The 13,450-nt window shown below is 42.9% G+C and overlaps 1 protein-coding gene across 5 annotated transcripts in view; it reads left to right on the plus strand.

Moving 5' to 3' along the window:
- Positions 1–13,450, plus strand: part of CHRNB3 (cholinergic receptor nicotinic beta 3 subunit) — a 72,749-nt gene that overhangs the window by 38,146 nt on the left and 21,153 nt on the right. For 4 of the 5 annotated variants that reach the window (XM_056568844.1, XM_056568843.1, XM_056568846.1 and 1 more), the window contains one exon: positions 4,885–5,036. In XM_056568844.1, coding sequence (XP_056424819.1) covers positions 4,885–5,036 — 152 coding nt within the window. Of the gene's footprint in view, positions 1–833; positions 1,780–4,884; positions 5,037–13,450 lie in introns of those variants that run through there. The other variant, XM_056568847.1, reaches the window with a different exon arrangement.

The raw sequence follows: 13,450 nt of genomic DNA on the forward strand, positions 1-13,450 counted from the left end.
GTGGACTGCGACGATGAGCAGCGTTTTTTTAACTTCAATAAAATGGTTAACGAGGGCTGTGGGGGAGTGTTTTTTTTTTATAAAAATTTTTTTTCAAAGTAGTCGTGTTTTTAGAATTGAATATACAGGCTTAGTAGTGGAAATCATCTTGTAGACTGAATCCATTACTAAGTCGGGGCTTAGTGTTAGCCACAAAACAACTAGTGCTAACCCCCAATTATTACCCCGATACCCACCGACACAGGGGTGCCGGGAAGAGTCGGTACCAACTGGCCCAGAGCGTCAAATATGGCGCACCTGGGCCTAGGCGGTAACAAGCTGGCCTTATTTAGGCTGGGGAGGGCCAGTAACAATGGTCCTCGCCCACCCTGGTAACGTCAGGCTGTTTCTGCTTGGTTGGTATCTGGCTGATACTTAAAATAGGGGGAACCTTATGCATTTTAGTTTTTTAGTTTTTTTTATAAATAAATAAAAAAGGTGTTTGGTTCCCCCTATTTTCAGTATCAACCAGATACCAACCAAGCAGCAACAGCCTGATGTTACCAGGGTGGGCGAGGACCATTGTTTCTGGCCCTCCCCAGCCTGTTACCGCCTAGGCCCAGGAGCGCCATTTTTGACGCTCCAGGCCTATTGGTACCGGCTCTTTCTGGCACCCCTGTGGCAGTGGGTACCAGGGTAATAGTTGGGGGTTAGCGCTAGCTGTTTTTGGGGCTAACGCTAAGCCTTGGCTTAGTAATGGATTCCGTCTACAAGACGGCTTCCACTACTAAGCCTGAAAATTCAATTATAAAGAAACACGACACATTGAAAATACATTTTTATTTAAAAGAACACTCCCCCCACAGCCATCGTTAACCCTTTTATCGACATTAAAAAAACACTGGTCATGATTGCAATCCACCGAATCATCGCAAACCACCAAATCTCCCCATTTGTGTCAGTTTTACTATAACGTGCACTGCATAAAATGAACACCCCCCCAAAAAAAAACTAAATGCATATTTTTTTCTTCAACTTCCCCCACAAACAATATTTTTTCTGCTGCACAGTACATTTTATAGTAAAATGAAAGGTGTCATTACAAAGTACAATTGGTTGCGCAATTATGTCTCAAAAGACGACAAGGAAAAACAAAAATGCAACAATTCATCCTCGTCCTCTTACGGTGGGGACGAAGGGTATTCACTTAACCTTACTAGCAGAAGTGAAATGTTTGCTGAGGCATTGGCTTAAAGGAGTATTCCACTTGCCAGCTTTCGGAAGTAAATGTTTCGAACGCTGTTTTCGTGCTGCGGGTGTCGGTCATGCCCCTTGTGACATCATGGCCACACCCCCTCAATGCAAGTATGGGAGGTGCCCCTTTAAAGACACAATGCCGACCCTGTCTGAAGTTACAGACACCTTACTTAAGCTATTGCAGTTTGACTCCACAAACACACTAAACGACCCTGACAAACATGCCAAAGCATTTTTTTACCAAGTGGCGAACATTCATTGTAAAGGTTATGTCTGAAGAGGATAGGCAACACCTGATGAAAAAGTATGAACTGACAAAATGGTTGATGCAAGAACGGATTGAGGAGAGGGGAAGTGATTATGTGACTTTTTGGGCGATCCCGACCATCCGACCTCCGACTTCGCACTTTGTTCAAGTGATGGTTTATTCAGCACTATGATCTTCTATGTTTCGTAATTTTGATGACCACATGCATGTCTTCCTTTAAGAGTTTCTTCCTGTTATACTAAGAGACCTATATTAATGAAGATATCTTGTATAAGGTAACAACTGACAAGCACCTAGTTCTAAAGGTTTTGTTGTTGTTTTTTCTCCTGATTTATGATCAGGAGCTGGTTTCCCGAGGGACTTTCATGTATATTACCAGCTGCATTGACGGGGCAATCTGTGACATATGAGCCAATGTACAGTCCTGGCCATAAATGTTGGCACCCCTGAAAGTTTTCAAGAAAATGAAGTATTTCTCACAGAAAAGGATTGCAGTAACACCTTTTGCTATACACATGTTTATTCCCTTTGTGTGTATTGGAACTAAACCAAAAAAGGAGGAAAAAAAAGCTAATTGGACATAATGTCACACCAAACTCCAAAAATGGGCTGGACAAAATTATTGGCACCCTTAACTTAATATTTGGTTGCACACCCTTTGGAAAAAATAACTGAAATCAGTCGCTTCCTATAACCATCAATAAGCTTCTTACACCTCTCGGCCAGAATGTTAGACCTCTCTTCCTTTGCAAACTGCTCCAGGTCTCTCTTATCGGAAGGGTGCCTTTTCCCAACAGCAATTTTAATATCTCTCCACAGGTGTTCAATGGGATTTAGATCTGGACTCATTGCTGGCCACTTCAGAACTCTGCAATGCTTTGTTGCCATCCATTTCTGAGTGCTTTTTGACTGATGTTTAGGGTCACTGTCCTGCTGGAAGACCCAATATCTAGGATGCAAACCCAGCTTTCTGACACTGGGTTGTACAGTGCGACCCAAAATCCTTTGGTAATCCTCAGATTTCATGATGCCTTGCACACATTCAAGGCACACAGTGCCAGAGGCAGCAAGACAACCCCAAAACATCATTGAACCTCCACCATATTTCACTGTAGGTACTGTGTTCTTTTCTTTGTAGGCCTCATTCCATTTCCGGTAAACAGTAGAATGATGTCCTTTACCAAAAAGCTCTATCTTGGTCTCATCTGTCCACAAGACATTTTCCCAGAAGGATTTTGGCTTACTCAAGTTCATTTTGGTAAAATGTAATCTTGCTTTTTTATGTCTCTGCGTCAGCAGTGGGGTCCTCCTGGGTCTCCTGCCATAGCATTTCATTTAATTTAAATGCTGACAGATAGTTCGCACTGACACTGATGCTCCTTGAGCCTGCAGGACAGCTTGAATATCTTTGGAACTTGTTTGGGGTTGCTTATCCACCATCTGAACTATCCTGTGCTGACACCTTTCACCTTCCGTCCACGCCCAAGGAGATTGGCTACAGTGCCATGGGTTGCAAACTTCTTGAGAATGTTGCGCACTGTGGACAAAGGCAAATCTAGATCTCTGGAAATGGACTTGTAACCTTGAGATTGTTGATATTTTTCCACAATTTTAATTCTCAAGTCCTCAGACAGTTCTCTTCTCCTCTTTCTGTTTGCCATGCTCAGTGTGGCACACACAGACACACAATGCAAAGACTAATTGAACTTCTCTCGTTTTTTATCTGCTTTCAGGTGTGATTTTTATATTGCCCACACCTGTTACTTGCTCCAGGTGAGTTTAAAGGAGCATCACATGCTTGAAACAATCTTATTTATCCACAATTTAATTATTTTGAAAGGGTGCCAATAATTTTGTCCAGCCCATTTTTGGAGTTTGGTGTGACATTATTTCCCATTTGCTTTTTTTCCTCCCTTTTTTTGGTTTAGTTCCAATACACAAAGTGAATAAACAAAACATGTGTTACTGCAATCCTTTTCTGTGAGAAATACTTCATTTTCTAGAAAAAATTCAGGGGTGCCAACATTTACGGCCATGACTGTATGTCTGTCATATTTTTTTTTCTTGCTCTAAATTTCCCTACCATTATTGTGTGCAATTGTTGTTCTCTGTGTAAAAGAAATAAAAATTATTATTATATAAAAAAAAAAAAATGCAACAATTAAAACTGGCTTTGTCCTCGAGCCAAAATTGGTTAAAAATCTAGAGAGAAGCAGCTTGTTTAAGTGTTCCCTTTATTTTTTGAGCAGTGTACTCCATTGGGGCTGCTTAAAGGGGTACTCCGGTGAAATTTTTTTTATTTTAAATCAACTGGTGCCAGAAAGTTATACAGATTTGTAAATTACTTCTATTAAAAAAAATCTTAATCCTTCCAGTATTTATCAGCTGCTGTATACTATAGAGAAAGTTATTTTCTTTTTGAATTTCTTTTCTGTCTGTCCATGGTGTTCTCTGCTGTTACCTCTGTCCATGTCAGGAACTGTCCAGAGCTGGAGAGGTTTGCTATGGGGATTTGCTCCTGTTGTGGACAGTTCCTGACATGGGTAGAGGTGTCAGCAGAGAGCACTGTGGTCAGACAGAAAATAAATTGAAAAAGAAAAGAACGTCCTCTGTAGTATACAGCAGCTGAAATGTACTGGAAGGATTTAGACTTATTTAATAGAAGTAATTTTCAAATCTGTATGACTTTCTGGCACCAGTTGATTTAAAATAAATAGTTTTCCACTGGAGTACCCCTTTAAGGTGTATGGAGTGGGATCCTAGTGCAATCCTGCTCCATACCTGGTAGCCCCCGCTAATGGCTTGTGTGTGGTGATCGTCACGAGAAGCTATTAATACTTTGGATGACTGCTGTCAAAATTAAAGGAGAACTATGGGATTGAACATTTTATCCCCTATCCTAAGGATAGGGGATAAGTTTCAGATCGCGGGGGGTCCGACCGCTGGGGCCCCCCACGATCTCCCGTACGGGGCCTCGGCTCTCTGCATAGAAAGCGCGTGTCGACCACCGCACGAGGCGGCGGCCGACACGCGCCCTCCATTTACTGCTATGGGAGAGCCGAAGTGCTGCCTTCGGCAATTTCCGGCTCTCCCATAGCAGTGTATGGAGGGGGCGTGTCGGCCAATGCTTCGTGCGGTGGTCAACACGCCCTCTCTAACCAGAGAGCTGGGGCCCTGTACGGGAGATCGCGGGGGGCACCTATCGGTCAGACCCCCCGCGATCTGAAACTTATCCCCTTTCCTTAGGATAGGGGATAAAATGTTCAATCCCGTAGTTCTCCTTTAACAACGGCATCTAAATGGGCTTTACCATGATCATTGGTAGTGCAGTGGTCTGGAATCATGTAAAATATTTAGCTAATTCTGTACCTTGTGTTTAGTATTTTCCAGTATCCATCCACTAGCAGAAATAGAAGATGCTCTCCTGCGGAACCTTTTTATGGGGTACCAGAAATGGGTGAGACCTGTGCACAACCCTAATAAAACAATAAAAGTCAATTTTGGCCTGAAAATATCACAGCTTGTGGACGTGGTAAGAAAGAATTATACTTAATAGATTGTTACTAGAGTTAATAGATTGTTATACTTAATAGATTGTTACTAGAACAAGACGTGTGTGGTTATGACCTGTGCAGTTACAACCATTATTTTGGCATGTGAAACAAACAGAAATGGAGAATTGACCATTCACGGATATGATAAATGCTGTTCTGTGGTGAAATACACTATTAGCGTATAATTACAAATTATCCCTAATAACCTTTCCCTAATTCCTAAACCCCCTTCTGGGGGTTGTTATTTATCAGATGTATTTTATATATATGTAAAAACGACAAACTTAAAAATGGCAAATGCAGGAAAAATATTGATATCCAAGTCTAAATCTCATAAAATCAGGCAGGAACATCCTTTGCCCTTGATTATTTAATGTAATATTTCTTTAGATATTTAACTAGCAATCCAGGTTCTAATGGTGTCAGATACTATTCTGATCATAAACATCCACAATGTTTCTCTTTGTTTAACCTAGCAGTGTCAGAGATATATGTCAGCCACTTATTTCTATCCCATCATTGAAACATGTACACTTAGGTAAACAGAATCATTGTGTGTATTTACAGGTGATTTGAGAAATATAGCTGGAATTCATAAAAAAAAAAGCCATGATAAACATATAGTGATATATATATAAATAATGAAATTATATATATATAATGAAATACATATATATAATGAAATTACCCTCCATGTGATAGCCAATATAATTTCGAACGTATCTGTAAATTACTGAATGTACTAAAATGACTCCTTACCCCTGAAAAACAGCTTGGCCACTAGATGCCTTCTTTTTCTACAAGCTAGCCAGTGCCCCTCTCTCCACTCCAGATTGCAGAATAAAAAAACAACAAAACAAAAAAAATAAAAACTTGTGCTTAAAGGGGTTATACTAGCATATTACTTATGCTAATTCTTTTCAAAAACCGCTCCCTGTCTGTCTCCAGGTTGGGTGTGGTTCGGCAGCTCAGTTCCATTGAAGTGAATGCAGCCAAGTTGTAATACCACACACAACCTGGAGACAGACGGGGAGCGCTTTTTGAAAGAAATTAGCACTGTTTTTCTATTCCTGGATAACCCCTTTAACTCCTGTTCCAAGCAACAATCTTCTCCAAAGTACAGACTGGACACGTCTTCTTTTCTCCACAGTGCAGGCTCCAATGATTGACGTCATCACGCCTGCACTGTGTTGGGACAGAGGTCACGGAACTCCTCGCAGTGTAGGCTGCAGGTCCTGCAACTTACACTGAGAGGCAGTTTTCACCTGTATGGGCACAGGCGTATACAGCTGGAAGAGGTGTTAGCTCATTTGGGGATCAAACAGCACAAAATTGGGGGCTCATTTGGGGATCAAGGTTTGGGGCTTTTAGGAGCTCAATAACAGCAGTGAGGTCACTAAAATCATCTTGTATTCTTTTAGAAATTTTTTGAGTTGACAGGTACATTTTATGTAGGAATATCTATTTGAAAGGATAGCTTTGGCAAATCTTGAAAAGCTCTAGAAAATCTAGACTATTAAAGGGGTTTTCCAGGAAAAAACGTTTTATTTTTTATATCAACTGGCTCCAGAAAGTTAAACAGATTTTTAAATTACTTCTGTAAAAAAATCTTAATCCTTCCAATAGTTATCAGCTTCTGAAGTTGAGTTGTTCTTTTCTGTCTAGCAACAGTGCTCTCTGCTGACATCTCTGCTGGTCTCGGGAACTGCACAGAGTAGAATAGGTTTGCTATGGGGATTTGCTTCTACTCATCAGAAATTTTGGGGCCCCTCACACAGCTTAAGGCCTGCCCCCCCGCCCCCCCCCCCCCGTTCCATGTAGAGATACATGGAGGGGGTGTGCCGGCCGCAGCTTCCTGCAGGGTACAGACGTCAGCTTCCAGCAAACTGCCGGGGCCTGTGCAGGAGATCATGGGGGGGGGGGTCCCAGTGCTTGGACCCCCCCTGCGATCTATTACTTATCCCCTATCCTTGGATAGGGGATAAGTTCTTTTTCACCAAACTACTCCTGTTAAAGAGGGGCCTACCCAAACTCTATGGAAGCAACTATTAACAGAGGGGCCTACCCAAACTACATAGGGGGCTCCATATAGTTTGCTTAGGCCCCTCTGTTAATAGTTGCCCCTATAGTTGTGATAGGCCCCTCTGTTATTAGTTGCCCCCATAGTTGTGGTAGGCCTAGACCCCTCTCAGAGAGGCCTACAACTATATGGAGGGAAAACTATTATCAAAGAGGGGCCTACAACAACTATATGGGCCGGGGCACAATTTGCCACTATATAGTTGTTGTACGCCCCTTTCTGCTGTTAACTGTTGCCCCCAATACTGTATCAATGCGCAGCGGCCGTGCGCAGGGGTGTAGCTAGAAACCACAGGGCCCCGATGCAAGAAATTACCTCGGGGCTCCCTACCCCTCCCCTGACCTCCCCCCCCCCAGGGCCTGGGCATATTATAATAAGCTGAGACCCCCACCGATCACCTCGGTTGAAGTGGTTCTCCAGCTGTTGGAAAGCTAAAACTCCTATCATGTCTGACGAGCCTCTGGCAATGGGAGTTGTAGTTTTGTAACAGCTGGAGAGACAAAGAATGGACACAGTTCTACCCATCATCACTGCAGAACTTACAAGTGACTACAGCTCTGATGGGACAGTCAGGAGAACACACATTGATATCAGTGACCTGAGTGATGTCTTCTCTGTTATCTTTTCTTCTTCATCTGGTCCAAAGACCAGGTCTTCTTCCAGCTCCATCTTCTCTGCAGAGTCTGACATCCAGACATCATTGGCTCCTCACTTTGTCAGCAGATCCTCATTCTCTGCATGAAGACAGTAATCATTATAACATTGCCAGAAAGTGCAACCTAAATAAAATACTGCCCCACACTGTACCCTGAACATAATACTGCTATACACTGTCCCCACTAAATATAATCCTGCCACACACTGTACCCTGAATATAATACTGCCACACACTGTACCCTAAATAAAGTACTGCCCCACACTGTACCCTGAATATATTACTGCCCCACACTGTACCCTGAATATAATCCTGCCACACACTGTACCCTGAATATAATACTGCCATACACTGTACCCTGAATATAATACTGCCATACACTGTACCCTGAGTGTAATACTTCCATACACTGTATCCACTAAATATAATATTGTGACACACTGTATCCTGAATATAATACTGCTATACACTGTACCCACTAAATATAATCCTGCCACACACTGTAACCTGAATATAATGCTGCCCCACACTGTACCCTGAATATAATACTGCCAGACACTGTATTTACTGAATATAATCCTGCCACACACTGTACCCTGAATATAATACTGCTATACACTGTACCCACTAAATATAATCCTGCCACACACTATAACCTGAATATAATGCTGCCCCACATTGTACCCTGAATATAATGCTGCCCCACACTGTATCTACTTAAAATAATTAGAGATGAGCGAACTTACAGTAAATTCGATTCGTCACGAACTTCTTGGCTCGGCAGTTGATGACTTATCCTGCATAGATTAGTTCAGCTTTCAGGTGCTCCCGTGTGCTGGAAAAGGTGGATACAGTCCTAGGAGACTCTTTCCTAGGACTGTATCCACCTTTTCCAGCCCACCGGAGCACCTGAAAGCTGAACTAATTTATGCAGGATAAGTCATTAACTGCCGACCTGAGAAGTTCGTGACGAATCGAATTTACTGTAAGTTCGCTCATCTCTAAAAATAATCCTGCCACACACTGTACTCTGAATATAATACTGCCAGACACTGTACCCTGAATATGATACTGTGGACCACTGTACCCTGAATATAATACTGCCAGACACTGTATCTACTGAATATTATCCTGCCACACACTGTACCCACTAAATATAATCCTGCCACACACTGTAACCTGAATATAATACTGCCCCACACTGTACCCTGAATATAATACTGCCAGACACTGTATCTGCTGAAAATAATCCTGCCACACACTGTACCCTGAATATAATACTGCCATACACTGTACCCACTAAATATAATACTGCCACACACTGTACCCTGAATATAATACTACCACACACTGTACCCCTGAATATAATACTGCCATACATGCATACACATCATATATACATATACACCCTCTTATCCTCTGTGTCCTCATCACTCCCATAACCCTCTGCCAAACCTCTCCTCTTCACCCCCATAACCCCCCTGCACCTATTATCACCTCCATAACCCCCCTGCATCTCTTATCGCCCCCATAACCCCCTTGCACCTCTTATCACCCCCATAACCCCCTGCACCTCTTATCACCCCCATAACCCCCCTGCACCTCTCATCACCCCCATAACCCCCCTGAACCTCTTATCACCCCCATAACCCCCCTGCACCTCTCATCACCCTCCCTGCACCTCTCATCACCCCCATAACCTCCCCTGCACCTCTCATCACCCCCTCTTGCACCTCTTATCAACCCCATCACCCGCATAACCCACCTGTACCTCTTATCACCCCCATAACCCCTCTGCACCTCTCATCACCCCCACCCCGCACCACTCATCACCTCCATAGCCCCCCACACCTCTCATCACCTCCATAACCCCCACCACCTCTCATAACCCCACCACCACCTCTCATAACCCCCACCACCTCTCATAACCGCCCCTGCACCTCTTATCACCCCCATAACCCCCTGCACCTCTTATCACCCCCATAACCCCCCTGCACCTCTCATCACCCCCATAACCCCCCTGAGCCTCTTATCACCCCCATAACCCCCCTGCACCTCTCATCACCCTCCCTGCACATCTCATCACCCCCATAACCTCCCTTGCACCTCTCATCACCCCCTCTTGCACCTCTTATCAACCCCATCATCCGCATAACCCACCTGCACCTCTTATCACCCCCATAACCCCCATGCACCTCTCATCACCCCCCCCCCCCCGCACCACTCATCACCTCCATAGCCCCCCACACCTCTCATCACCTCCATAACCCCCACCACCTCTCATAACCCCACCACCACCTCTCATAACCCCCACCACCTCTCATAACTGCCCCTGCACCTCTTATCACCCCCATAACCCCCCTGCACCACTCATCACCTCCATTAGCCCCCCCCCCCCCCACCACCACCACCTCTCATCACCCCCCACCCCCTTTACCACTCATCACCTCTTATCACTCCCAGAACAACCTCCCCCCTCCGTGCAAGTTCACCTACCTTGCCGGGGATCGGGGAAACCACATGAGGCTTCTGCTGCTCCTTTCACTGCACGGGGAGGATGAAGGAGATCGCGCAGGGACGTAGGCAGGGACAGGTCAGATGATTGGAGTAGACGTGCGTGCCTGCGCGGGGCACTCAGCCCTTAAGGGGCCCGCGCCTAGAAATAGGTCATTTAACAGAAATGTGCGGGCCCCCCGGACTATGAGGCCCGGTCATAGTCCTTGCGCGCACCCAGCGGTCAGTGAGTGCAGGTCCGCCATCAGGGGGGTACAAGTGACAAGCCAGGAAGAAAAAAAGTGTATGGGTTGTACCCCCCTGATGGCGGCCCTGTCTACTCTGGACATTTCTCGAGACAGGTGTCATCAGAGAGCACTTAGACTAAGAACAACTCAACTTCAGCAGCTCATAAGTACTGAAAGAATTAAGATTTTTTAATAGAAGTAATTTACAAATCTGTCTAACTTTCTGGAGCCAGTTGATATATAAAAAAAAAAATTTCTTGGATAACTCCTTTAATATTCCCTCCCTTTGCTTACCTTCATCAGTGTCTCACATATCAGTGAGATATGTATATATTATCAGTTTCTATATGGCAGTTATGACTTTTCATTATTCCTATTTCATTGATATACATAGATATATTTATAGATCTCAATTTTTTTGTGCTCTAAAAATCAAAAATCTATACAAGTAATAAGATTAAATAATACATAAAGTACATCTTAGTAGTAAAGATCAGGCAAGGAAACTGGAACTTGTATGGTTAATATTTTCTTATAAACAGGAAATTCTACTCAGACAATATTGTTAGAGACAAAACTCGTCAAAAACTGAACATCTTCAATATATTGAGGTAAAAGGATTGTATTATATGGAATATACTGACAAAGTATGAGCGTGAAGCTTATTACTGCAACATGTGCGTCATTCCCATGGCACTAAGACCAATTCAATATAATGTTAAAAGAAAATCCTGTTACCTGTATCAGTGGCTTGGAAACAATATGTATTACAGGGGATTCATATAGCAAAACCAGAGGTTTTCTTTTTCCTGGTCAGAAACAACAGAATTTTGTCTATAATAACAGTTTGATGCACTTGTGGTTGTTTATGTAGCTGGGTGAGTTTTTATTGTGCAGTTCACTGTAAATGCTGCTAGAGTGTTCGTATTAGTATCTGAACTACAGACCTATATCAATTATCATCTCCATCATTCCATTTTATTTTTCCTGTATTATCATTATAATATCTGTCTGCCTGTGAATTTTTTGTTGTCCAAAAAAAAAATCAAGGTTGAAAATTTTGACTAAAATAATTATAGGTAATGTATACTTAAATACTTAAAATAATTAAAGGTAATGTATCTGAAAAAAAAAAACGCTATTATATTCTAGTTTTCACACCAGACACTTGAGAAGCCAAACTAAGCTACCGTATTTGTTTATATTTTCTGTAGCTAATTTGTCACCTTTTCAATATAGGCTGGGACAAAATACATCTCATTGAATACAGGCAGGTAAAAAAAAATGTATTGTAGTGATGGCAGCCTATGTAATTCAGGACAGCAACACTATACACTACTAGCAAGACTATACATACAGATAAGGTTCTGCGTGCAGTTCTTTTGTCACTCATTAGTCTCTTGTATAGGGACTATACTGTAACGGGAGACTAACAATCTGTGACATTTTGTTTTGTCAATTTACTCCCAATGACTGAAGATGTCATAAAAAATGTAAGGACAGCGCTAGCACTGGGCATTCAATTTTAAGCCTGGTGCCCTTTATTTCATCAGGACAAATGACGGAGCAGGAGCTGTCAGCTCCCTGCTCCACCATTCACTTAAACAGGCTGTAGGCACTTCAGGCCGGCAGCCTATGAGCTCCTGGGATGTGACCCCCACTGTGGCTGATGTAATCATATGATGTCATCACACCAGCTCAGGAATCTTATTCTTGCTGCGCAAAGTCTGCAGGCCGGAAGAGAAGAGCCAACTCACGCATCTTTGGAATCAGGAGTATAATTTGTTTGCTATTTTGCCACAGTGGAACTCTATGATCGTTTGGGAGCACAGGGAGCATTATTATTATATGGGGGAACAGGGGCATTATTACTGTATGGGGCACAAGGGGAATTATTAGTATATGGGGCACAAGGGGACATTATTACTGTATGGGGAGAACAGAGGGGATTATTACCATTTGGGGGCACATGTTGCATTATTACTGAATGGAGCTACAGGGGGGCATTATTATTATATGGGGTACAGGAGGGCATTATAATCATTTGGGAGCACAGGGGGCATTATTAGCTTATTTGGGCACAAGGGGGATTATTACTGCATTGGAGAAATGGGGACACTAATACTGTATAGAGGCAGAGAGGGCAAAGAGGGCAATATTAATGAGTTGGGGTATCATTGAGGCATTATTTGTTAATAAAATCACAGTAAGCACATCATTGGTGAGTGGGGGCAACAGTTATGGCATTATTAGTGTGTGGGGGCATAGTGGGGGCATTATTAGTAAGTGGGGACACAATTGGGGGAATCATTTGTGAATGGGATCACAGTGGGGAGAAAAGTGAGGACATTATTATCGTATGGTAGTCTTCATGGCCGTCTATGTCAAATGAAGAAGAAAAGGGTAAGAGAAAGACTTCACTTTGAGAAAACCTCACCTGTGGATCACTGGATATGACTGCTCTACAATCTCTTATACAGGCTGCTGAGCCTATACTGTATTGGTCTGTACTGTAATATGGTCGCTGTATGGGAGAAGTATTGTTATTATTAGTTATTGTTACTTTTTTTGGTGATGGCTTGATCATAACATTCCTTGTGGCTCGTGCCCAAGATATTTTTTAGATCCTGGCAACACCCCTGATGAGAGGTAAATGTCATATTATTTTTCCTCCATAGCATAAAGTAGGAATGTTGGTTTCTTAACAACCAGCTAAATGTAGAAAAGTGACAGCATTCGTGTAAGACACAGCCTGATGCTGTCATGTATGTGTCTGTACATGTGCTGTTGATAGGAGGCATTAAAAAAGAGTGCATATAAAGTAGTGGTTTTTTTTTTTTCATCAAAATGCAAAGTGCAGTTGAACTGGGTTTGGTCCCTAAAGAACCTATAACCTAGTCCATACTGGGAGTAGCA

The sequence above is a fragment of the Hyla sarda genome, chromosome 1, assembly GCF_029499605.1.
Source record: "Hyla sarda isolate aHylSar1 chromosome 1, aHylSar1.hap1, whole genome shotgun sequence".
In the NCBI taxonomy this organism is placed as follows: Eukaryota; Metazoa; Chordata; class Amphibia; order Anura; family Hylidae; genus Hyla; species Hyla sarda.